Source organism: Chiloscyllium plagiosum, unplaced genomic scaffold, assembly GCF_037043375.1.
Source record: "Chiloscyllium plagiosum isolate Xiang-an unplaced genomic scaffold, Cpla_swu_hap1 HiC_scaffold_3, whole genome shotgun sequence".
NCBI classification, from domain to species: Eukaryota; Metazoa; Chordata; class Chondrichthyes; order Orectolobiformes; family Hemiscylliidae; genus Chiloscyllium; species Chiloscyllium plagiosum.
The window spans coordinates 33413494-33440325 of NW_028270141.1; the positions used below are offsets into that span (position 1 = coordinate 33413494).

At 40.0% G+C, this 26832-nt stretch overlaps 1 protein-coding gene across 4 annotated transcripts in view; it reads left to right on the plus strand.

The window, feature by feature from the left end:
- Positions 1–26832, plus strand: part of LOC122548600 (CUB and sushi domain-containing protein 1-like) — a 2407075-nt gene that overhangs the window by 1878555 nt on the left and 501688 nt on the right. For all 4 annotated transcript variants that reach the window (XM_087978377.1, XM_087978362.1, XM_087978369.1 and 1 more), the window contains exons 15-18: positions 2017–2211; positions 5747–5885; positions 12800–12987; positions 20921–21109. In XM_087978377.1, the coding sequence (XP_087834503.1) occupies positions 2017–2211; positions 5747–5885; positions 12800–12987; positions 20921–21109 (711 nt within the window). The remainder of the gene's footprint in view (positions 1–2016; positions 2212–5746; positions 5886–12799; positions 12988–20920; positions 21110–26832) is intronic.

The following is a 26832-nucleotide window of genomic DNA, read 5'->3' on the forward strand; positions in this document are numbered from 1 at the left end:
TCTTTTTTTTTAGCCACATTATCTCTGGGTTCAATTTTACCATCTCCTACTGAAATTATTCTTTCTCAAGATCTCAAAATGTGGAAGTTGTTAATTCCTTCAGGTTTCTCTGCCTATCTGCAGAATTTCAGCAAGCATATATGTTCAGCAGGTAATCAGGAGGGCAAATGGAGATGTTGGCTTTTATTTCAAATGGAATGGAGTATAAAATAGGGAGCTGAAAATGTGTTGCTGGAAAAGCGCAGCAGGTCAGGCAGCATCCAAGGAACAGGAGAATCGACGTTTCGGGCTTAAGCCCTTCATTTCCTCATTCCTGAAGAAGGGCTTATGCCCGAAACGTCGATTCTCCTGTTCCTTGGATGCTGCCTGACCTGCTGCGCTTTTCCAGCAACACATTTTCAGCTCTGATCTCCAGCATCTGCAGCCCTCACTTTCTCCTATAAAATAGTGAGGTCTTGCTGAAACTCAACAAGGTATTTGTCAGACCACACCTGGAATATGGTGAAGAGTTTTGGTCCCTTTATTGAGGGAATGATGTACTGGAATCAGTATAGTAAAGTTTCACAAGGCTGAGGCATGTATGGGTGTGTCGGGATTTCCTAATGAGGAGAGGTTGAGTAGGTTGGGCTGATATCATTGGACTTCAGAAGAATGAATGATGATTTTATTAAAGCATACAAGATTCTCAGATGACTTGACAGGATAAATGTACAAAGGTTGTTTCCACTTGTGGGAGGATCGTGGAGCAGAGGGCGCAATCTCAGTAAGAAGTTATCCATTTAACACAAATATGAGGAGGAATTTCTTCTCTTGGATGGTAATGAATCTATGGAATTCTTTGCTGGACAGGTCTGTCAAAACTGGGTCATTAAGTATCTTCATAGTTGAAACAGATGTTTTACTGAGTAAAGGAATCAAGGCTTTTAGGGAAGGCAAGAAAGTGGAGTTGAGGATTATCAGATCTATCAGATCTATCATGATCTCTTTGAATGGTAGAGCAGACTAGATGGTCCTGATGAAGGGCTTAAACCTGAAATGTCAACACTCCTGCTGCTAGGATGCTGCCTGATCTGTGCTTTTCCAGCGCCACATTTTTCAACTCTAGATGGTTGAATGGCTACTGCTGCCAATAGTGTATGTTCTGCAAAACCCTTTACCATGATATCATTGGACTATTAGATTTGGATTTGCCTGTCCCCCTCCCTATGAGTGAGGGAAAATTAGAAAGGGAATCTCTTGAACGTCTCTCATACATTGTCCAGTATTTCCATTGAGAATAACAGTGTGAGCACTGAGTCTTCTGCCAATGAAAGTGGTCTTGAATCTTTTATGATTATTCCAATTGCCAATATCGGTTCTGTGAATTTGAAATTTGTTAATAAATTGCCATTTCTGCTACATATTTGCTATGTACGATCTGCATTACGGTGTTTCTTAAAATAGTGTCATACTAGTATTAAGCATTAATAACAAAAGTGAGGAATAAGTAACACTTTAATTGTAAAGGCAAAGTCACCATGGTCCCAGAGGACCATCTGGCTGCTGTCATATTAGAGGGAGATGACTGGTAGTGGTTTAACCTCAGGTGATGGCCAAGGTTGAGGAGGTTGGGCCTTCATGGTAACCTTAGCCAGTGTGGGAATTGAACTGATGTTGTTGGTGTCACTGTGCAATGCAAAACAGCTGTCCAGCTTGGCTGACAACCCCCATATTGGTTGTAAATCATACCAAAAATATTATTCTCACTCAAATATGCATAACACACAACTGAACAATGCTCATGCCCCATTTGTCACTTTAATCTGTGCAAGCTTCAAAGCAAAAACACGTAAAGAACACTTATCATAAAAGTTATAATGTTGCTAAATATCTATGTTGATAACTTACGTGAAGTGGAAAAAAGTGTGTCTGGAGTGTAATGGTGATAGGCGATGAAGTGAAAAGGAATTATTCAAATGTTGTTTCTGAATCATTTTCAGGTGGTAATGATATTCTTTTCATATGATTTTTAACCAGCTTTTGGCCAAAATGAATGTCATGACCCTGGCATTCCAGTCAATGGAAGAAGGTTTGGTGATATATTCCTGTTGGGAAGTTCTGTCTCTTTTCATTGTGATGAAGGCTTTATTAAAACCCAAGGATCTGAGACCATAACCTGTGTTATACAAGAGGGAAATGTCATCTGGAATTCTGCTGTTCCGCGATGTGAAGGTAATTACTGCATAAGCTACGTTTCTTCAGGAAAGGAGAAGAAAAAATTTCCTTTTTACAAACACCTTAATGTAACATTTGTTATTTTTTTTAAAATGATAATGAAATTAATCCAATTTCTTCCTCACAGGAGACATTAATTGTCATTATATAGGGTCATGTAAAATTACTGATCAGACTGTTTCATGCAAATGTACAAGCTCTCATGGCTTTCTGTAAGGTCTGGCCATTTAAGGATGTTTTAACTATTCTACACCCAGCCATTGCAAGCATAAGGGTTGGTCATCCAAACCTTCTGCTACAAGTCATTCTGGGCGTGGGACATCTTGACATGCAATTAACCCATTGAATGACCTTCATCCTTAATTAAGGTTGAATTGAGTGTGCTACCCCCAGTGTACCAGCTGAATTCTTCAAAATCCCATGTGTATCTAGGTTTTTGTTGTATCATGGAGACACTGTAAAGGAGTGAAAATGGTAGCTGGACTCACTTTCAGAATGCCGGTCTCATTTCCTGGTGGTCCTAGTTTTAGCATTGCTGCTTATGGGTGTGAACTGGTTTGGGTCTCAACCTCATACCCTATACTCCTGACCTGGCTGCTATCATGGGGTTATTCAACTCCTAATTCCTACAATGTTCTCCCTTTTTTGCTGCTGTCTCTTTTTCCATCTCTTCTGCTTTTAATCGTAACTTAAATTGTTTCATTTCTGCCCTTTCCTTATCTCTCACCTCTAACTCAAGCTGCTTCATTTGCAATTGAATTCTCGCCGTCTTTATAGATTCTGATGGTTTCTCCAGCAAGTTCAAATGCTGAGCTACTGCTGTAATTATCTTTCCCTTTCTCATAGAAGCAAGCAGTTCCAATTCCAGCTTCTTTGCTAATTCCTGCAACTCGGTCTTATTCACCTTTTGCAAACCTTCCAAAGTCACAGCATCCACTTCCAGAAAAGGTTTGGCGACTGAAAGAGCCATTACTATCCCAAGTTTTGTCTACCCAACCAAACCAACACCCGGAATAGAGACAGTAGCACCTCCCACTTGCTTTTTAAATCCCAGACAAGGCCCCAATCTGTTATGGACCAGGCCAGACCATGCAAAACATTCTTAAATAGGCAGCCCAGACCATAACTTTGCAATTCGTTTCAGTAACTGTACAGTGAAAATTACCCTGAGTAAGTTAGCTAGGTTGACTGCTAGATTTTAAAACAGATAACAATTTATTCACAGAATTGCATAATGAAACACAAAGAACATAATACATAACCCCTACAGAACTCAGTCTATCCAAATTAATTATGCTGTTCTGAATATATACAACAGTCCCAATAAACAAACTCCCTTTAGAAACCAGTATAAATGGAACATATGCTTACGAGTTGAAGTTGAAAGGAAGAAAGAGAGAGAGAATTTCCACACAGCACATCATTGAATTCCTCACCAGTTCAAGACTGAACTAAACTGCTCAGCTAGAGAGCGACCACTCCCTATTCATTATACATGTCACTTCTCAAACGTGACCACTTCCGCCTGTTTACATATAAACAAAAGCCCTCTCAAAATCCTTTTAATCTCTGTACCAAACCAGAGTGATCAGAGCCCTGCCTGGTTTATTACCCCTCTGAAACAGATCAAGGACGGAGTATCCTTGAGCCAAGGAACAGCTTTTAGCAAAAAAAAAGGACTAGCTTTGTGACAGTGGCAATATTTGGGTAGTATTTGTATTATTTTATGTAGGCTGGATAATTCTGGGAAATATTTCAATGTTGGTGCCAATGTCATTGCCAAATTCGGAGAGCTTTGTTCAGCATTTAGCAAGTTCTAGAGCACAAATTTTTAATGCTATTGCCAGAATGTTATCAGGGCACATTGAATTTGTAGTAACACATGCCTTCAGCCATATTTTGATCTCACGGTGAAGTAAATTGAATTATTTGAAGACTGGTATTTGTGTTGATGTGGACAAAAGGATCTTTACTCTCTCGGCAATTTTATTTCTATTCCTATAGCATCTAAAATGTGGACAACATTCGAACCGCTGCTTAATCAATGACTTAGGTGGATTTATATTCATTTGACGAATTATGACAAAAGGAATCCTCGGTAAAATTGAAGTGAATGGGAATCAAGGGGTAAAACCTCTAGTGAATGGTATTATGTCTTCCAAGTACAGTGAGGGATGAGTGAAAAACATTGGCCTTGCAAAAATGCCATATTCCATGAATGAATTGAAAAAAAAAAATTGTACTCTGTGCCTCAATTTATAAAAACTGGGATAACTAATGCATTTTTTGCAGCTTTATTAGTTGTCATCATGTTTTTACAGATTTCTTTGTATGAACTAATAAGTGTCTTACTTTTATGTCATAGAGTCATAGAGATGTACAGTTATGTAATTTAGTTTAATTTTGTTTTACATTTTACAAAATGTCACTTCTTCCGAGTCTATCCTTTACTTATTCTTTCCTCTTTAACTGATCACCTTATTTATGTTTACTGCCTTATTTTCCATCTAATTGTTTAACTGCCTGATTCACTAACCTCTCTGTGTTCTTAAAACCGATCATATATAGGGGAGTCACCCAGATAATGCATATGCCACTAGTCCTGAAACTGACTCCAGGCATCACCATTGTTTAGATCACTTTGATCTGGAAACAGAAATCTGTTAACCATTGGTTTCTTCTTCTTGCCCTATCACTAAGTTTCTATTTATGATGCTGGATTTCCTTTCATACAATGAGATCTAATTTAACTTGAGGCAGTGCATTCTGCTAATGGACAGACCCCAATATCATTTTAATTTGTTGGGTAAAGTACTGGGTACACAAAAGGTGTCCTGGTACAGTTTGCTAAATTTGGGGCTTCAAAACAAAGCAGGGTGATTCTAACAAGTTAAGTTATGAGGTTGGAAGAGAATGCCGTGATCTGTTTGAGTCTGAATCTCAGAGGGAGCAGCAAGACAGGTTGGTTTTTGGTAGACCTCTAAGAGCATACTTCTATTTACAGGGCCCAGTACATTCATTCAGTATCTACTGTTAATTATCTCTTTGCTCCCTTGTTCATGGATCTAGTCGTCGTAAGGTGGCCTGCATTAGTTCTAACCTAAAATGCAAATTGGCTTCTAATTCCCTTAAGCAACTCATGATGTGATTTGAAACAGGTCACTGTTTGGACATCTGTCCATTCAAAATGAAGCCAGCATTATACTTCTGTCCCTCATTACTGTATAAAAGTCTGTCAACCTTACTTCACTCTTTCATTGATTCGCGGAACTTGAGTGAGATCAGGGAATCACAACACACAAGAAATTGCAGGCAACCCAAGACTCAGTAAATCAGTACAGTAATGCATTGTGCCATTAGTGTGACATTCATTGCCTATTTGTCGCACTCTTTCACTCTTTAAGAAATTATTTGTTTCTATGTCCTTAAAATAGCATATATTATTGTGGGTTTAATGTGAAATATTTGGTTGATGGAAGGAAAGATTTGTTTGCATTTAAATAGAGCTTTGCATTTTATCTCTATCCACCAGCACCTTGTGGTGGCCATTTGACAGCACCGAGTGGGATAATTTTATCTCCAGGATGGCCAGGATATTACAAGGACTCTCTAAACTGTGAATGGGTGATCGAAGCAGAACCACGGCATTCTATCAAAATAACATTCGACAGGTTATTAATTTTCAATGCTTTCAACTAAATGTAAATTGACCTTTCACGCTTTTACCTGTCTCAAACTATTCAGTAAGTGTGACATGATTGAATTTCAAATTTTGAAAGATGGAACAATGAGTCCAAAATATCTGCATTTAATAAACTCTAATTTTGCCTTACAGTAGCGCAAGTTTTGACAGATAAATAATATAATGATAAAAATTGTAATCCATGTGTTCTGCCACTAGATATCACTAGCAGTTTTATAAATGGCATAGAACGAGAAATGATTCCAGCTTATCAACAGGCCAATTGGTTCATTAAAGTCTGTAATTGCTTTATTCTGCTCAAGGATATTGTCTTCACTACACACACTACACACACACACACACACCCACCCTAGAAACACACACACTACACACACCCCCTACAAACACACACTGTGCACACATCCTACAAACACACATTACACACACACTGCACACTACACTGCGTTTCTGCCTTCTCCTCACATCCCTTAAAAAACATAGTGGATTCCTCTTCAGCCATGGTGTGTGCTGAGAATTCCTGATGTTAACTCATCTCTCATATTCTCTGATATATTCATTGTGTTAGGTGAAATAACTCACAGAGGCTGGTATCCCATCACCAATTTATCCTTTATTTACATGTGGAAAGTCCTTGACACTAATCCAACTCCCTCAGAGCCAGCTCTCTGAGTGAGTAGGATGTCTGATACTCCTGTTCTTATCTGTCAGCCAGGGCTCCCTGATTGGATCAGATTAACAGCTCCAATTAGGGAACTCATATTCTATGAGGTCCACCTGGCTGACCTCACTACGATCATGACAGTAGGTCTCTGAAAAAGTCCTTGAATTAATTCTTAGGCCATTGAACTTCAGTATGGGAATATGAATTGGCTATCAGAATCTTCCATTTAACCATAATATCATTCAAACTTTTCCTGAAATATACAAACACCAACATCACAGAAACATTCCTAACATTTGTTTGAAGTGTAATTCTGCAATGGGTGCTAGAATATTCTGGAAACGGGCTGGGATACTTCAGTTCATGTTAAACATGAAAACATTTGAAGAGGAAGTGCATTTGGTAGAACTGACTCATTGTCCTTTAATAATGTAAACAGTCACATGGCTGCAATATTAGTTGTCTTTCATTCAACCTTATTACAGTGATGAACTGATTGCAGGTGGGATTGGTAAAGATTCTGTGTAGAAATTTTTTTTAAGATCTTGTGTAACGACCGGACCCCTGGCAGTTACCCGTTTGTTACCGTTCCATTTGGGATACCCCAGACTGCTAAGTAACTGGGTCAGGCGGGATGAACTGCCCCCTTTTTTTTATTCACCCTGTTGGTTAGGTGCAACAAAGTTAATTTAGAAAGGATCCCTTCTCTTGTGGATACCATTCTCCCAGATGCAGATATTGTGAAAGAAGCCAATTTAATCAGGCTTTCTTGAATTAACAAAGAATAAGTTTATTCATTACTAAACACACACACACTATACACACACTACACTACAGACACCACACATACTACATACATGCAAAACACACACACACACACACGAGGTGAATCCAAACACACACACATTACGAGGTGAATCCAAATGATAAAACTTAAATTTCTGACATACATATCACCCACTGAATTGTTTTCAAAGAATTGAAACTTGGTGCCATTGCAGTGGATATTACAAGTTAGTTGATGGACAGTCACCTTCATGATCCTTCATTTTGCAGATTGGTTGAGATTTGTAGTTCTGATGTCTTTTTGATCATGACTGGATTCTAGCATTCAGAGTGAGAGAGAGAGTTCTTCATTGTCCTATATATTTTTAAATGGTTTGCATCACCTAGGGTTAGAGAGTGTCCTCTTTATTTTCTGGCTTTTGGCTCACTCCCTTAGTTTGCACATCAGGGGGGAAACTAAGCAATAGCTCTGTGAATGCGATCTTCACACATAGTAAGCTAGGTGAGTACACACGAGAGCATTCGGTCCCATTATTCCACTTCAGCAGAGATTAAACTAAATTTTTAACCCTTGTCCTTGTGTATTCCTAGAGAGTAAACCAGACTTGTTTGCAAGAGGTGGCTTTCTGCTGAGAGGGGAGGGATCATCAGTATCTTGGTTCATCTTCTCATTAAGTCCTTCTCTGTTTAATGTTTCCCTGATTAATTTATGTGTGCGACATTCCCTGGCTTCACACAGGACATTGCCAGACAGACATTGACTGTAAACACATAGCTTTTGTTCTGTAGCATTCCAACTTTAAAAAACAACATATTTGGAATTAAAAGTAAAACAATCTCCAAGTTCTTCAGGGTTGATGATCCATTGTCATAACAGATTGTGACATAAAAGGAACATTGCCTTTAAATTGTGTATATTTGTAAGAATCATAGGCATTTCACAGCCAAGATGGATACGACCCATTTTCCTAATCATCTTATGTTGTCTTGCATTTGGTGTAGTATCATCCCATTTTAAGATCTATTTCTCCAATCTAATTTTTCATTGCAGTGCCGAATTAGTTGAAATCCATGTTCCAAGCCTCTAACTTTCTAACATGGGCCATGACTTTTTGTTGCTGACCCCGCTCTTGAAAGTTCTGCAATGGAACCTAGATCTCATAAATCAAAGATCAATGTGTTAACGCAATGGCTATTCAGATCTGGTTTAATGATCTTGTTGAAACGTTAGAAATAGGAGCATTCCCTTAATGGCCTAGTTGCCAAATGGAGTGCATTTCATTGTCCAAATCAAGAGAGCATTGAATTTGGTCTCAAATTTGTGTTGTTTTAGCGTAGATATCGATGTTGCACAATGTCTTCTCTCTTTACAAATTAAGGATTAAGATCTTGACAGCTGCTAAAATGCACTAATTTAAATAAAAGCTGCACAATTTGAATTATAAAACCCAGATACCAAGAAGCCACTAAGATGTGACTTCTATTACTTAACATTGCCCTAAGACTGTACCATACCACAAGAATGATAGGGAACAGGTGCCTGCACTGTTAACGAAGTTCCTGGGGTGGGGTAATGGAGCAGTTACTTTTACATGTGGAACTTTTGCATTAGTCAGTTTCTTCATGAATGAAGGATGGAGAAGAAACAATTCATGTTGATTAAAGCCATATCTTAAAATTTCATTTCTGTTATATTTATTTATGCAACTTTGAGAGTGAAAATAAAATGGCTATTAAGAAGAATACTTAAATTTCAACTGTACGACATCGAGGATGTCACATAGTCATAGTCATAGAGATGTACAGCATGGAAACAGACCCTTCGGTCCAACCCGTCCATGCCGACCAGATATCCCAACCCAATCTAGTCCCACCTGCCAGCACCCGGCCCATATATCTCCAAATCCTTCCTATTCAATTATCAGCTATCACAAATAAATTTGTTGATTGAGACAAAATAATTTCCTTGTGTCTTAGCTGTGGAATGGAAACATTGTGCTGAATCTAACGAAAGCACAAGAGGAAGCGTAAGGCTTGAGTATTTGATGCTAATCAGTCAGATCTTTGTTTCCAGTCTGACTGCATACTGTCCACAGAACAGTTATGTCTTATTGGCCTGAGCAGCAGCATGCTGTCAAATCTTAGGGAGATTTATGACATACAATTTTTCTCTGTGGATGCTAATAATTACTTTGCATTGCACAAAACACATTTACTGAAAGATTAATTCAGTTGTATCTCTTTCCCTCAGAGTTGGATTTGACCTAAACGTTTCTTCTGACGCCAGCCACAACCTCTTTTGAGCATTGCGCTGAACTATTGCATCAAGCTTGTTTAAGAATTATCACCCAAGTGTGTCTGACTATTTATTTGTCTTTTTGACCTTGTTTGTTTTGTGTTCAAACAAACTTGCCAAAAAAAAGAGACTTTCAATGTAATATGGTTTGGTGCCTAAAGTTCTGCACCGAGATGCTGCAATGTGAAGTTCAATGCATTGGTCTGAAATTACTCTTCTTTAATAAAGATAGGTACTTTAATGGTTTGATTTAATTCAGGCTAACAGCTTTGCTAAACCAAAGCATAAGGGATTTCAAACAGACGATTAACCTTCCACCCATTAGTGTCCCATCATGTAATGTCAGAAACAAGAAGTTTATTTCAGTCACCAACTGTTCTACATTTCATTGCATACATTCAAGATACGTTATTTTAGGCCAAGTAACTGCATTAAATTCAACCACAAGGAATTCATTGGTTTGTTTTAGACCATTCACACTCACATAATCATCTTGACAGCCAGTAAACTACATTTATTTTAAAAAAAAAATATTTCAAATTATACAATCCAGACTCCAAAAGCCCTGACTCTCTGCCAGTAATCTGATAAATGTAACTCCTGCTTGCTACCTTTGCCTTAAGCCTGTACTTTACCACAGAAATAACAGGGCAGGTGCCAGGACTATTAACAACCTGACCGGAGCATCTGGCCACTGGAGATATTGGAAGCTGACAGCAATATATTGCCTTTCTGTGAGTCTGGAGATAGACATTGATCTGGTCTAACTTTTTAAAGTGCACAAATGTTGACTGCTTAGTTATTGATTTGTCACTCCCTAATGACCGATTGTGTTTAGTATGTAGCTGTAGTGGGTCCCATATTCCGCTGTTAAGAAGGGAACTGCAACTGCTTTGGTTTCATGACGGAGAACTAGGGAGTTTGGCACATCACAACCTTCCATCAGATGTGATAGAGGGAAAAACAGAGCATTGTGATGCACGCAAAAGAAACCACTTCTCCATAATCCCTTCATGGTTGGAATTTCTGTGCAACCAGTACACAGACGACAGTAGTTTGAATGTAAATACAGCCTTCCAGCCCAAATTGATCATTTATCACATTAAGTGGACCTGAATTTCTACCCTTCCAACTTTTGCATTTGTTTTAAATGCTAATTTACCCAACCCCATCATTCTTCCTCTAAAAAGGATGACTTATATGACTTATATGGCAAAATATTTCACAGTCAGTAGGGACCCTGTACCTCCTTGACCAAGTACCACCTTCAAACGTGAACATGATCATTGGGTGTGGTGTGTTAAACATAGCAGTTACCCAACCCAAGCCTGTCCTGTCCTGATGTGATATCCAAGAAGATGATAAGAAACAGGAACAGGAGTAGTTATTTGGCCCCTCAAGCCTGTTCCACCATTCAATGGGATCTTGGCTTATCTAATATTTTTCACATCCACTTTCACCCTTTTTCCCCGTAAGCTTTGATTCCCCAACTGATCAAGAATCTACCTCAGCCTTAGATGTACACAAGAAATTTGACCCCACAAGACTCTCGACCCTCTGAGAGAAGGAATTCCTTCTCATCTGAGTCTTATATTGGCACGCCTTTCTACTCCTCAGTCATCAAATTTCCCATGAGGGAAAGTGTTCTCTCAGCATCCTCTTAAAGCCCTTAAGATTCCTATATGTTTCAATGAGAACATCTCTCATTCTTCTAAACGTCAGTGAGTAAAGTACCAACCTGTTTGCTTAAAAGGCATTCCCTCCATACCAGAGATCATCCCGGCAAACGTTCTCTGAACTGCCGCCATTTAAGTTTTATCTTTCCCTAAATGAGGGGACCAGACTATACACAGATGTAGTCTGACCAGCACCTTGTAGAGTTGCAGTAAGACTTCCCTACTGTTATACTCCAACCCCTTTGAAATAAAGGTCAACATTCCATTAATCTTCTTGATTACCTGCTGCACCTGTCTGCTAGCTTTCTGTGTTTTGTGCACAAGACATCCTAAGTCTCTTTGTGTTGCAGCTTTTTTTTCCTTTCCTTTCCTTTTAGTCTCTCTTCCAAAATAAATAACTTCATATTTTCCCATTGGCCAACTTTTTGTGCACTTCCAGGTGAGGTCAATCGTTATTGATGAGACATAGAAACTTTGACTATTTTTGTCTGCCAGTCTGAATAGTATACCCTCATAATACCCTTTCCAGACTCAGCAGGCAGTGCAGGCACCAAAGCTTGAGACCTCTGTGGCTAAATTGAGTTGGGAGTATGCAGTAGAGATCATTTGCTAATGAAAACTTCGGGAGAACTCCCACAGGCTATAACATGAGCAGCTTGCAGACTCTAAGACCCAAATATAAATCTAGATCTAATCATTACAAAAATGCAGAAAAAAACATATTCATTAGATTAACTTTAATGTGAATCGCCAGGTTGAGAGTTCTATACCATACCCAATCTTATTTCATACGAAGTTTGATGGAGTCTAAACCTAGGCAAGGTCCAAAAAGTACCTATTCTCTTTCAAGATCTGGTGGAGTGAGTTAATGAAATCTGGGGTAATTAGGATCAGTTCATCAGTGTCTGGAGTGTTAAAGCTACTTTATAGTGTAGAACAAGGGGAGTTGTGGTGATGTCCTAACCACCTATGTTCTTACCTCTTGATTAGAAGGCTCACGTTGAAATTCAAAATATCCCAGAGATGTATCATAACATCTCTGAACAGGTTCTTAATAAAATATCTATTAGGTTATAATAAGGACTCCTGTGGCACTGTAGTAGGCAGGTTGGCCTGGTCAAGTCACACTTGCTCCAAGAGTGCGTCTTAACACTTCTGAATGGGTTAATTTAAAACAAAATCTGGAAATTATAATAATTCACCATAATAAATAGGGTGGGATGATTTTCTTGACTCCTTTTTAATATATGAAAATCTATTGGCACTCATGTATGTATCAGTTGTACTTTGTTTGGGACGAGCAAATGTCACTTAAGTAGCATTCTATAGATCAATTTTAAAAAGAAAATCGAACATATTTATTAGACCACTGGTACCCCTTCAGAATAATTGTTCACTTGTCTGTTCAGCACTTTTACCTAGATATGCTTGTAAATTAATAAATTGCTTCTTTTTCCTCAAAGGTTTCAAACTGAAGTTAATTATGACACACTCGAAATTCGGGATGGGTCCATTAATTCATCACCTTTAATAGGAGAATACCATGGTACACAAGCACCCCAGTTTCTGATCAGCACTGGCAATTATATGTACCTTTTACTAACTACTGACAACAGCCGTTCAAGTGTTGGTTTTCAGATTCACTATGAAAGTAAGTTTCTTTTGTCTCTTCCAAGCAGAGCATCTGGTATGAATAATGTCTCACTTGTGTCCTTGGGTGAACAAGAATGTTGTGTTGAAAACACTTCTTCAAATAGAATTTTTTACGTAATTGTTTGGGCTCTTACTCCTACAGAATCTGTCCAATTTATATTGCAAAACAGGACCCGACATCCCTGGCAGCTGACAAGTGAAAATGAGGACTGCAGATACTGGCGATCAGAGTCGAGAAAGTGGTGCTGGAAAAGCACAGCAGATCAGGCAGCATCCGAGGAGCAAGAGAATCGATGTTTCAGGTGAGAGCTCTTCATCAGGAACCCTGATGAAGGCTCTTGCCCAAAACTTCAGTTTTGCTGCTCCTTGGATGCTGCCTGACCTGCTGTGCTTTTCCAACACTACACTCTCAAGTGTGAGAGCGCATTTTGCAGCTTTGTCTTCCAACTCTAGGGTTGTTTCTCAGTGGATGGCTGTCAGCACAGTGTGTTCTGAACCATGAGAAGGTTCAATTCTGTTGGTACAGTCCGACGTGAAAATTGGAAGGATTAAGAGAAACAGGCAATGCTTTTGGTTTGATTTATGCTGACGGAACTTACAATTTCAAAACATATACTTTTTTTTTAATGTATGTGTCTTTTATTAACAATCTCCCTCAATGGCTTCTTTCTTCAAATCACACACTTCATTTCTTGCAATCGTCAGTCCAAAGACGTGCAGGCTAGGTGGATTTGCCATAGGGAATGCAGGGTTATAGAGATCAGGTAGGGGGTGGGTCTGGGTGGGATGCTCAATGTGGACTGGATACGACGATTAGCCTGCTTCCACACTGTAGCGATTCTATTGTAAGACATGGGTTGCTCTGGTAATTTTGGGTCACTTTTCTTCACAGCATTAACAGTTCAATACTTCTGTCTCTCGAGTAGACTTCTGTTCAGTATTTGCTTCATGTTGTTAAGGTCTCTACTTTGGATAGCAGAATCTGCAGTTTTTTTGTCTTCTGAAAGAATATAGCAGTCCTGACATTATCTTATTTTCTCAACTCAAGTACCACATTGACAGATGTCAGTCAGAGCTTGTCAAACTTTATTACTATGACTGACTAAGGAGCACGTACTTCAGTTCACTGATCTGACCTTTCCTCAGTTTGATTCATTAGTGTTAAACCTCACCTTAGTCCTCAGAGGCTGTCTGAACTCTCAGTAGAGTCTGAACAAATGAACACAGCAAGCAATTCATTCCAGCTTATGCCAATTGTGCTGATGAGCAAATTTTGTATAAATTGGTTTCTATCAATTTTAGTATGGGAAGTTTTTCTGTTGCATTAATTGAGCAGGCTTTCCTTAAGGTTAATTAGATTCTGATTGTCTCGTGGATACGTTGCATTTTGTGTTTTGCGATAAGTCCACATCAGAAGGATCAATAGAAATAAGTTTTTTGTTTTGCACTTTTTCTCGTCCTTATTTTTCACACTTCCATTAGACAGGATACAGGTTAGATTGCACCTTTCATATGTTCAAGTCACCTTCAGAATCACAAGATATGTGAAGATATGCATTGTGAATATTATGACAAAAATTGTTTCTTTCTTCAAAAAGAAACACATGTAGAAGCCAAGTAACATTGATTCAATCTTGTAACTAATTCTCTTCAGAGTTCCTTTGTTCAGAAGTTTAAACACTGATAACCTCATGAAAGAGAACATCAGGTTTATCGTTTCCCTGCATAATGGAGTGAACTGGCTAAGTTCCCAAATGCAAATTCAAAATGTTTTGAAGACAGATTTTTCCAGAATTTTGAGAGCAATAGGTAAGAAATTAGCTTTATGGGTACACTTCCTGGATAAATTGCAACAAAGCATACTGACAGATAAAGGATAATTCCAAATCTTGAAAAACCAATGGTGAGGAAAGATCAACCTCACTACATTTGTTTTCAAGAGCAAAAAATAATAAGCAGAAATCTGATGAATTGTTTTAACATAAACAGTTAAGGAGGTGATGGTGACTATTAATCCAAAGACCCAGGTAATGTTCTGGGGATAAATAAAAACAATGAAGTGTTGATGCTGGAAATCTGAAACACAAACAGAAAGTGCTAGAGAAACTCAGTAAGTGTGTCAGTAAAAATAAGAGAGAGAAACAAAGTTAATGTTTCAAGTCCAGAATGTGTTAATTTCCTGTTAATGTTCTGGAGAGCCAGGCTTGAATAGCACCAAGACAAATGGTGCCATTTGAATTCAATAAAATTATGGAATTGAGCTTCATAATCACCATGAAACCGTGTCACTTGTCAGAATCACTCATCTGGGGGGAGTCACTGTTTTAGGGAAGAAAACTGTCATCCTTACCTGGTCTAGCCGGAATGTGACTGTAGTCCTTTTGAATGTGCTATACAAGATCCCAAAGTGCAACTCCTCTATACATTGGAATTAAGACTGTCTGGGAAGTGGAAAATTCAGGTTCTTAGGTTTTGAGCATCACTGGCCATTTATTGAAGATGGTGGTGACCAGTATTTTAGAACCTTCAGTTGCTGTGGTGTAGGTGCATCGGCAGTGCATTCAGTTTTTGCAGGTGATGACACCGAAGGAATAGTGACACAGTTTACTTGGAGTAGAACATTCAGGTGATGATGGTCTTGTGCATCTTTCTAAGTCGTAGAAGTTGTGACTTCATGAACTGATGTTGAAGGAATTGTGGTGTGTTATCAACGAGCAGTTTATCAATGGCACACACTACAGCCACTGTGCATTGGTGGTGGAAGGAATAAATATTGGATGCACTAACTGAGGTGGCAATCCAGGAGACTGCTTGAATAGGAAGGGTTTCGAGGGATATGGGCCAAGTGCTGGCAAATGGGACTGGATTAATTTAGGATATCTGGTCAGCATGGATGAGTTGGACTGAAGGGCCTGTTTCCATGCTGTAAATCTGTACGACTTTATGACTCTGGATGGTTCACTCATACCAGAGAACAAAAATAGGTTGTTGGCATGAAAACATTCTTGTTGTGAAGCCAAATTCTGTTTTTTAGCCAAAGTGTTAAGAAATTATTTCCTCCTCCTCCTCTGGTCAATCTTGCATCTGGAGAAGACAGATTCCTGAAGAAGACTGCCACCTATGAGGACCACTTGACGAAGATTACCCTCTGACCTTAGCACTTATGATGCACCTATTTCAAGAGGCATATAGTTTACACAGTTTCGATCAGTTGTCTGAATCCTTTTCGCTACTGGCCTTGGGACATTTAGTCATGACAGCAGGATGACTCATATTCTGGTAAAACTCGAAGTTATTTTGGGCCTGCAACTTAAAAGAAATTCTAGGGTTGACATATTAATCAATCGAAACCTGCACCTCCATTCTAACTGATTAAAGACTTAATAGCCATTTAGGTTGGTTCAGTCCATTCTCATAAGTTTTATGAACCTTTGATCTTTTACTTATAAATTCCGTGTCCGATATATTCTCCCTCACTACTTGTCTGAGGAAGGAGCGGGGTCTCTGAAAGAGTGTGGTTTCAAATAAACCTGCTGGACTATAACCCGGAGTTGTGTGAGTTTTGACATTGTTCTCTTGCGTACCTTCATCTGAGGGTTAATTAATCACTCTTTCTGAGAACAACATTTCTTACTTTCCTAAACACTGCATTGATAATAGGTTGTACATGGCACCAAATTAATCTTTGATGTGCAAATGAAATGACACGCAACGGAGCACTATAACCTCAGGGATTCTGGTTATTTCTGTAACCTTCCTTTAGAACTGTGCTTTCATCTTTATTAATTAGGAACTTGGAAAGCTATTTAATGCTGTAACATTCAAATGAGATCCAATTCTCTATTGAATCCAATAATACGATTAGATTCAAATAGAATCCAATCCAATAGTAAATACGAGGAAAATTCAGTTTCCAAGGGACCCCAATTTCCAACAATACTTCCAACATTAAGGAGGCCATTAAGCCCTTGTGCATGCCAGCATTCTGAAAGAGTGAATCACCTCGGCCCACTTTCGTACTTTTTCTCTCATTACTGCAATTTTCTTTTCTTCGGGTGTTTATCAAGATCGCTTCTGAAAGCCAAAATTCAATCTGCCACCACTACACCCTCTCATGCAGTGTATAATAGACCTTAAACATACACTGCTGAACATGTTTTTTCCTCATGTTGCCTTTGGTTCTTAGTCAATTACCATTAATCATTGCTTTATGATCCTTCTACCAATGTGAATAGTTTCTGTCTATCTACTCTGTGTAGACTCCCCAGCATTTAAACACTCTATATAAAATCTACTTTCAACATTAAACACAGATAACCATCTGATGAAGGAGCGTCGCTCCGAAAGCGAGTGTGCTTCCAATTAAACCTGTTGGGCTATAACCGGGTGTTGTGTGATTTTTAACTTTGTACACCCCAGTCCAACACTGGCAACTTCATATCATACTTTCAACATTGTCTTTTCAAAGCAAAACAACCCCAGTTCCTTCAAAAATTCCAGGTCGTTGAAGTTCCTCATCTCTGAAACCATTCTTGTGAATCTATCCTCCATTTTTCCAATCCATTCCTTTCTTCCCTCATTTAAATTTTTTACAGGCAATAGTTGTTTGGTGATGCCAAAGCTTGTTATTTTTAAGTAATTTTATGTTTTATGCACCTTTTTAAAAGAGCAAGTGATAATGCACTTGTCTCTGAGTCAAATAGCTATGGGTTCAAGCCCCAACTCAAGGATCTGAAATCACAACCTAGGTTCACGCTTGTTTGTCTTACAGAAGAAGTACAGTGTGGTTGGAGATTTCAGCTGCCTGCAAAATGGATGTGAAGAATTTGGTAGTGCTCAGAAAAGCTAGGGGGCCCATTTTTCATTCCAAACAGCACAGGATCAAGACAAATTTTGGGTGAAAAGCAAAATGTTGCTGAGTTTCTGGCAGAGACTTGAGCCTTGCACTTTTCTGACAGATTTCCATTTAGACATCCAGCTAAAACATATGGAATCATGGTGCATATATTGACGTACACATTGAATGATAAATCAAGGACCATAAGGAAATGTCTGATTGGAAATTTACCCCTTAATCTTTAGTTTTCACTGAAGCTGATTTTATTTATTCTATGCTGAAAATGTGTTGCTGGAAAAGCGCAGCAGGTCAGGCAGCATCCAAGGAGCAGGAGAATCGACATTTTGGGCATGAGCCCTTTTTCAGGCTCATGCCCGAAACGTCGATTCTCCAGCTCCTTGGATGCTGCCTGACCTGCTGCGCTTTTCCAGCAACACATTTTCAGCTCTGATCTCCAGCATCGGCAGTCCTCACTTTGTCCTTTATTTATTTTATGTCAAATTTACAAGATTATTAATTATAAATGAAGTGATATTTTAAAATGATGAAAGGTAGGCAGCAATATGGGACTTGGGTGTGCAAATATTTGAAATCTTGGATGAATATTTGGAAATAATTGAGTTGATTGATGTTCCAAAACTCCTTCTCACACATCCAATCTGTTACAGAGATCAGCAAGCACATTATGCTATTTAATCACATGCAGCCTTATATTATTGAACGTGGTCACATTTTAAATCATTTTCCCTTTGGAGTCAGGTAAATTTGAAATATGTTTGTCATTCCCTGACTTAATATTGCTATGTATATTTTTTAGTGAGCCTCCTATCACAGGGACTCATTGTTCATCTCATCCTGTGTGTTTCTGTGCACGGAGGTGGGTTTGATCTTGTTATACGAGAGTGGAAAAACAAATTGCCAGGATTATCTTTCTGAGGAAGTGGGTGTTAGCAGGTTGAATGATGCGATTAAAATTTGACGGCTTTGCCACAAGTACTCCTTAAAGTTAGAGTAATTTATTTTCTTTGGCATGGTTTTGCCGATTTGCAGTAGTGTGTGAGAATACAAGGGACTATGACTCAAGTTGTCTGCAGCAGAGTACAAATCTCTGAGCAGAAGTCTCCATTCTAATCTCTGATTTGGGTAAGAGCAAGCTATCACTTTTATCAAGAGTTGCTGTAAGTTGTTCAAAATTGCAATTTCAAATGGAGATTTGTTAAGGGGAAATTGGGTCTAACTCACTAGCTGGCGCTTTTTGAAGAGAATACAGATAGGGTTAATGAATACTGCATTGTTGATGTAGCATGCATGGACTTCCAAAAGATCCACACAACAAACTGGGAAAGATCTACCTCATGGGATAAAAGGGAACATAGCTATATTTCCAGGCAAAAGTGAAAGGCTTTTGCCTGAAACGCTATTTTCCTGCTCCTCGGATGCTGCCTGACCTGCTGTGCTTTTCCAGCACTACTCTAATCTTGACTCTGATCGCTATGTTTTGCTTAGTGATAGGAAACAGACAGTATTGGTTCCTGGATATTTCTTGGATGAAGGAAGCATTGTTGGAGTTTCCCAGGGGTCAGTCTTGGGGCCAATGTTTTTTCTGGTGATCTAGATCTTTGTGTGCAGAGGACAATTTCAACGTTTGCAGATGGCACAAAACCCAAAATAATTGTAAGCTGTGTGGAGAACACTGAACACCTCCAGAAGGACATAGATAATTTAGTGGAATGGCAGATAGGTGGCAGATGTAGTTCAATATGTGAAGTGTGAGGTGATACACATGATACAAACAACATGGAAAGAAATGATAAAATAATGGATATTATTTGACCGCATTAGCAGGAGTAGAGCGATTGTTGAGTATATATGCATATGTTTTCAAAAGTGGCAAGACAATTGGATAGAGCTATCTATGAAGAAGCTGTCTTCTCGACTTCATTTATAGGGGGATAGACCACAAAAGCAAGTAGTTTGTGATGAACTTATATTGGACACTGGTTAAGTCTCAGCTGGAGTATTGTATCCAGCTCTTAGTGCCACTTTTTGCAGAATGATGTTTCTGGAGAATGGAGAAAGCACAGAATAAGCTTACAAGAGTGATTCAAGTGATGAGATCATTTCGGACCGTTTTCCTTGGAGAGAACAACTGAGGGGAAAATTGATCAGAGTTTTCAAAACCATAAGGTGTTGAGGCAGCGTAGCTAGTGAAAAAAAATGTGCCTGCTTGTTGAAGAGTCAAGAACCATGGAACACTGTTTTCAAGTGTTTGAAGGAGAAAAAAAAAATTTGCACAGTGAGTGGTTCATGTCTGGAATGCACTGCCTGAAAGTGTGGTAGAGGCAGGTTCAATTAAGGTATTGGATGCTTATTTAAATAGAAACAATGTGCAAGACTGTGGGAAAAGGGCAGGCATTTGAAAAGAAACTTGTTCATAGTACTCAAAATGCAAATACATTGGTTGAATGACCTCCATTCACAATTATTTGATCCCTGTGATGTTCTGCATTTTGATATTTTAACTGTAGCCTCATTCAAGCAACTGGAAAACCAGTGAAAGAATTTTGGACTTTATACAGGACCTTGGTGTAAGTGTCAAATAGGTGTCATTTTGTGGGGAACAGTCAACAACAAGTTGGCCAATTAGTGATGGTTGGGAGATGTCACCATCCAATTAAGAACATTAGGTGGACTCTAGAGGCTGACGAGCTGGTGAGGGATCCTCTTGCTTGGAAGCAGCTGAAACTTTGGTTCTGATTAGAAAGGATACCTGCTGTTCAACTTCTTAAATTTGTAAATTTAGAATCAGCAGCTGAGCCACCACAGTGCAAGGGAATCAGACCAGGCAGGCAAACATGGCCTCAAAGCCTGCTTAAGTGTTAACTCTAATGAATTCTCTCCACTTGATGACACAGTCATAACATGTCGCATAATGTAAAGCACACCAAACCAAAACCAGTATGTGAAATTGGCTGATGGTCATCTGCTGGAATTATTTCAAAGATGGTTACCAAAGAAAGCAAATTAATTTGGAATAGGGTAGCATGAGAACCTGTAAATGAATATTTGATTGATTAAGTTTTGTGTTTTGTAGGTGTCACCTTGGAACTAGATTCATGCTTAGACCCGGGAATTCCTGTAAATGGGCGACGACATGGAAACAACTTCTCAATTGGATCGACTGTGACCTTCAGTTGTTGCCCTGGTTACACATTAAGTGATGATGACCCTCTAATATGTGATGATAATCGTCAATGGAACCATGCTTTACCAAGCTGTGAAGGTTAGTGTCCATTTCTCAGATGTGACCACAAAAATATTTCTATTACTAATGTCACAACATATAAGGGGCATTTGTGCTACTATTAAGAAACCTGAGAATTATTAACTTAATAATTTGAAATCATCTTATCATTTAATTCATTGTTCATCAAAGTTATTCCTATTGAAACAATTAACATTGAACAGCCAATCAAAAACAAAATTATGGGTAGAATTAAAAGTTAGAATGAAGAGAAGTAAAAATTAGAGAGAGCAAATTTATTACCGGGTAACATAACGATTAAGAATGAGAACAAATGCTAGCGACTAGATTTTGTTAATAATTCTTAAAGTTGAACGGCTAATATTTCTTGGATGAATTGATACAATTTTCAAGCGTGAGAATTTTGAGCTAAGGTTTTCATTGCTAAAGGAACTAGAAACTCAATCTATTCAATATTTCTTTCTTTTAATATATTATTAAATAATATTTGGGAATTAAGCTAACAGTACAATGTATTCTAATCATTAAGAGAGTCCCAAGTTCAGCAGCTAATACAGAAGGCAACTGGAACATTGGCCTTTATTTCTAAAAGGAATGGAGCATACAATTAAGGAGATCAATTATACAAAACTATACAAGCCACTAGTCAGAGCTGAAAATGTGTTGCTGGAAAAGCGCAGCAGGTCAGGCAGCATCCAAGGAGCAGGAGAATTGCGTTTCGAGCATGAGCCCTTCTTCAGGAATGAGGAAAGTGTGCCAAGCAGGCTAAAATAAAAGGTAGGGAGGAGGGACATGGGGGAGGGACATTGGAAATGCGATAGGTGGAAGGAGGTTAAGGTGAGGGTGATAGGCCGGAGTGGGGGTGGGGGCAGAAGAGGGCAGGAAGGTGGTGCTGAGTTCGAGGGTTGGGAATGAGACAAGGTGGGGGGAGGGGAAATGAGGAAACTGGAGAAATCTGAGTTCATCCCTTGTGGTTGGAGGGTTCCTAGGCGGAAGATGAGGCGCTCTTCCTCCAGCCATCGTGTTGCTATGGTCTGGCGATGGAGGAGTCCAAGGACCTGCATGTCCTTGGTGGAGTGAGAGGGGGTGTTGAAGTGTTGAGCCACGGGGTGGTTGGGTTGGTTGGTTGGTCCGGGTGTACCAGAGGTGTTCTCTGAAACGTTCCACAAGTAGGCGGCCTGTGTCCCCAATATAGAGGAGACCACATCGGGTGCAGCTGATGCAGTAAATGATGTGTGTGGAGGTGCAGGTGAATTTGTGGTGGATATGGAAAGATCCCTTGGGGCCTTGGAGGGAAGTAAGGGGGGGAGGTGTGGGCGCAAGTTTTGCATTTCTTGCGGTTGCAGGAGAAGTTGCTGGGAGTGGAAGTTGGGTTGGTGGGGGGTGTGGACCTGACGAGGAAGTCACGGAGGGAGTCGTCTTTTCGGAACGCTGATAGGGGAGGGGAGGGACATATATCCCTGGTGGTGGGGTCTGTTTGGAGGTGGCAGAAATGATGACAGATGATATGATGTATATGGAGGTTGGTGGGGTGGTAGGTGAGGACCAGTGGGGTTTTGTCCTGGTGGCGATTGGAGGAGTGGGAAGTGGAGGAGATGCGGTGGAGAGCATCGTCGATCACGTCTGGGGGGAAAATGCGGTCTTTGAAGAATGAGGCCATCTGGGTTGTTCGGTATTAGAACTGGTTCTCCTGGGAGCAGATGCGGTGGAGACAAAGGAATTGGGAATATGGGATGGTGTTTTTACAGGGAGCAGGGTGGGAGGAGGTGTAGTCTAGGTAGCTGTGGGAGTCGGTCAGTTTATAGTACATGTCTGTGTTGATTTGGTGGCCCGAGATAGAAATGGAGAGGTCTAGGAAGTGGAGGGAGGAGTCTGAGACGGTCCAGGTAAATTTGAGGTCGGGGTGGAAGGTGTTGGTAAAGTGGATGAACTGTTCAACTTCCTCGTGGGAGCACGAGACAACGCTGATACAGTCATCGATGTAGCGGAGGAAAAGGTGGGGGTGGGGCCAGTGTAGCTGCGGAAGATGGACTGTTCCACATATCCTATGAAGAAGCAGGCATAGCTTGGGCCCATGCGGGTGCCCATGGCTACTCCTTTGGTTTGGAGGAAATGGGAGGATTGGAAAGAGAAGTTGTTCAGAATGAGGACCAGTTCAGTCAGTCGAAGGAGGGTGTCATTGGAAGGGTACTGGTTGGTACAGTGGGAAAGGAAGAAGCGGAGGGCTTTGAGTCCTTCGTGATGGGGGATGGAGGTGTACAGGGACTGGATGTCCATGGTGAAGATAAGGCGTTGGGGACCGGAGAAGCGAAAATCATAGAGGAGGTGGAGGGCGTGGGTGGTGTCCCGAACGTAGGTGGGGAGTTCTTGGACTAAGGGGGACAGGACAGTGTCGAGGTATGCAGAGATGAGTTCGGTGGGGCAGGAGCCGGCTGAGACAATGGGTTGGCCGGGGCAGTCATGTTTGTGGATTTTGGACAGGAGGTAGAAACGGGCGATGCGGGGTTGTGGGACTATGTTAGACCACGAGTCAGACCACACCTGGAATAACTTGAACAATATTGGTCTCCTTTTCCGAGTTAACTTCTACTGGCATTGGAGGCAGTCCAGAGAAGGTATGATACGAAAGTCGGAGGAGTTGTTGACAGTGAGGAAGGATGTGGCAGGTTACAGCAGGATATAGAGAAGCTGCAGAGCTGGGCAGAAAGGTGGCAAATGGAATTTAATGTAGCTAAGTGTGAGGTGATTCACTTTGGGAAGAATAACAAAAAGATGGCGTACTGGGCTAATGGTCGGATACTTGGTAGTGTGGATGAGCAGAGGGATCTTGGTGTCCATGTACACAGATCTCTGAAAGTTGCCACCCAGGTAAATAGTGCAGTGAGGAAGGCATATGGCGTACTGGCTTTTATTGGTAGAGGAATTGAGTTCCGGAGTCCTGAGGTCATGATGCAGTTGTATAAGACTCTGGTGCGGCCGCATCTGGAATATTGTGTGCAGTTTTGGTCGCCATACTATAGGAAGGATGTGGAGGCACTGGAACGGGTGCAGAGGAGGTTTACCAGGATGTTGCCTGGTATGGAAGGAAGATCGTATGAGGAAAGACTGAGACACTTGGGGCTGTTTTCATTAGAGAAAAGAAGGTTTAGGGGTGACTTGATTGAGGTGTACAAGATGATTAGGGGGTTAGATAGGGTTGACAGTGTGAACCTTTTCCCGCGTATGGAGTCGGGTATTACAAGGGGGCATAGCTTTAAATTAAGGGGGGGTAGATATAGGACTGAAGTTAGGGGTAGGTTCTTCACTCAGCGAGTCGTAAGTTCATGGAATGCCCTGCCAGTAGCAGTGGTGGACTCTCCCTCTTTATGGGCATTTAAGCGGGCATTGGATAGGTTATGGAGGATAGTGGGTTAGTATAGGTTAGGTGGGCTTGGATCGGCGCAACATCGAGGGCCAAAGGGCCTGTACTGCGCTGTATTTTTCTATGTTCTATGTTCTAAGGTTCACAGTATTGGTTCCACACAGAGAAGAATTTTCTTCTGAGGAGGTTGGGCTGTGGAGTTTATAGGAATGAGAAGCAAACTTCTGAAATATAAGATTTTTAGGAAGCTTGACAGTGTGGAGATAGAGAGGCTGTTTTCCAATGTGGGAGACTTTTGGATCAGAGAACATAATGTCATGCATTTAAGATAGAGATGGGGAAGGTTTTATTTTCTGCCAGCGGGTTATCAATCTATGGAATCTTTATCACAGAAGGCTGAGTCATTAAGTTACTCCAATCTCAGATAGACTGGTTTTTAATAAGTAAGAGAATCATGACTGAAAGGGAAAGGGCAGGAAAATGGAGTTGGGGTTCAGATTAGCTATCTTACTGAATGACAGAGCAAACTTGATGGGCCAAATGGCTTATGATTGTCTTAGGGTAATTGGATACTGATAACTGTTATTTTGCTGTATTATGATACAAATTGAAAATAAAAAAATTTGTTCCACTTCTGTTGAAGTCCAAACATGAGTCCAAGCAGTAACCACCCTCTAATAATTATCACTACAAATTATACTTAACTTTACTAACCTGCAATACATTTGGACACAATTCCAACAATGACAATTGTGAGCAAACTTCTTCCGACATTCATCCTTTTAAATGTAGCAGTTGCCCATGTACTGCATTTATCACTTGAATAGGAAACATCAGGGAATGGTTTGATTATTGGAATAAGGGTTACATTACAGCTGGGCGTATTCTGGTTATTATTGTCTATCAATAAGTTCCCATTGAATAGCTATGAGGTGTTCTGATTCATTTTTATTCAACATGTTGTGACAGACTGTAGTTTACCATTAGCATCCTCACAATCAATGAATTGGTAACTACAAATTAAATAAATATTAAACTCTTACAGCAAGGAACTTCATTTTAAAACAATTCAGTTGTGCACAGGATCCTAGGGGATAGTTTTATTTGATTTGTTTAGTGTTTTGAAAATTGCTTTCTGTTAATTTATTTCAAACTGAGTAACTCTCAGTTGCTACAGAATGCCTCATGAAACCAAAAAAAACCCAACTTGTTCCATGTAGCTTTCTCAGAATAATAGAATTCTACAGTGTAGAGGCATGCTATTTGACCCATCAAGTCCACAACAACCCTCTGAAGAGCATCCCACCCAGATCCACCCCCGACCCTATCTCCTGTAACCCTGCTTTTCTCATGGCTAAGTCACTTAGCCTGCACATCCTTGGACACCATGAACAATTTACATGGCCAATCTACCTAACCTGCACATCTTTGGACTGTGGGAGGAAACTGGAGCACATGTCGGAAACCCACACAGACATAGGGAGAATGTGCAAACTTCGCACAGACAGTTACCCGACGGTGGAATCAAACCCGGGTCCCTGGTGCTGTGAGGGAGCAGTGCTCACCACTGAGCCTTTGTGCCGCCCCATAACGTAGTAAAACAACCTATGCACATCGTGAAATAAACTTTGACACTATGATGCAAAAGATGATGTTGGGACAAATGACTTTGGCAAAGAGATAGCGGTTAAGGAATTTCGTAAAGAAGGAAGAAAGAAACCGAGGTGTAGAGAGGGAATTCTGAAATTTAGTACTCTGGTGGCTAATTATGGAGCAAATAAAATCAGGGATGTTAAAGATCCCAAAGTTGATGAATTATAGAGATCTTGGAAGTTGGCTCAAAGGTGGAGAAGGGCGTTATCATAGAAAAAAATTGAAACCAATGCAATTTTTAAAGTTCTCGTTGTTAGACTAAAAACTGATGTAAGTCATGGGCAATGGAAGATTGAACGTTGATACATTCTGAGAGCCTTCACCTCTGTATAATCTGATCCATTGCTACTTCACTCAAGGAGGAAAAAAAATCTCATCATGAATTTGTGCCTTCGTGATCAAGGTTCATCAACTATCACGCCCATGCCATTCAATCAATACCATTTCCAAAGACGTCATATGCAGCATGTCTGACTCACGTATGTTGCCAGACATGCTGCATTTCTCCAACACATTTTGTTTATATTTATTAAAGAGCAAACTTTATGAAAACATTATCATTGTACAACCTCCTAAAAAGTTGTGGAACATTTAAACAGAGAGGCACTGAATGCATTTCAATGATTCATTTTAAACAGAGAGGCACTGAATGCATTTCAATGATTCATTTCATTCAAATGAATGGAATATTTTAGGACTAAGTTGTTATGTTGTTTTACTGTTGGGA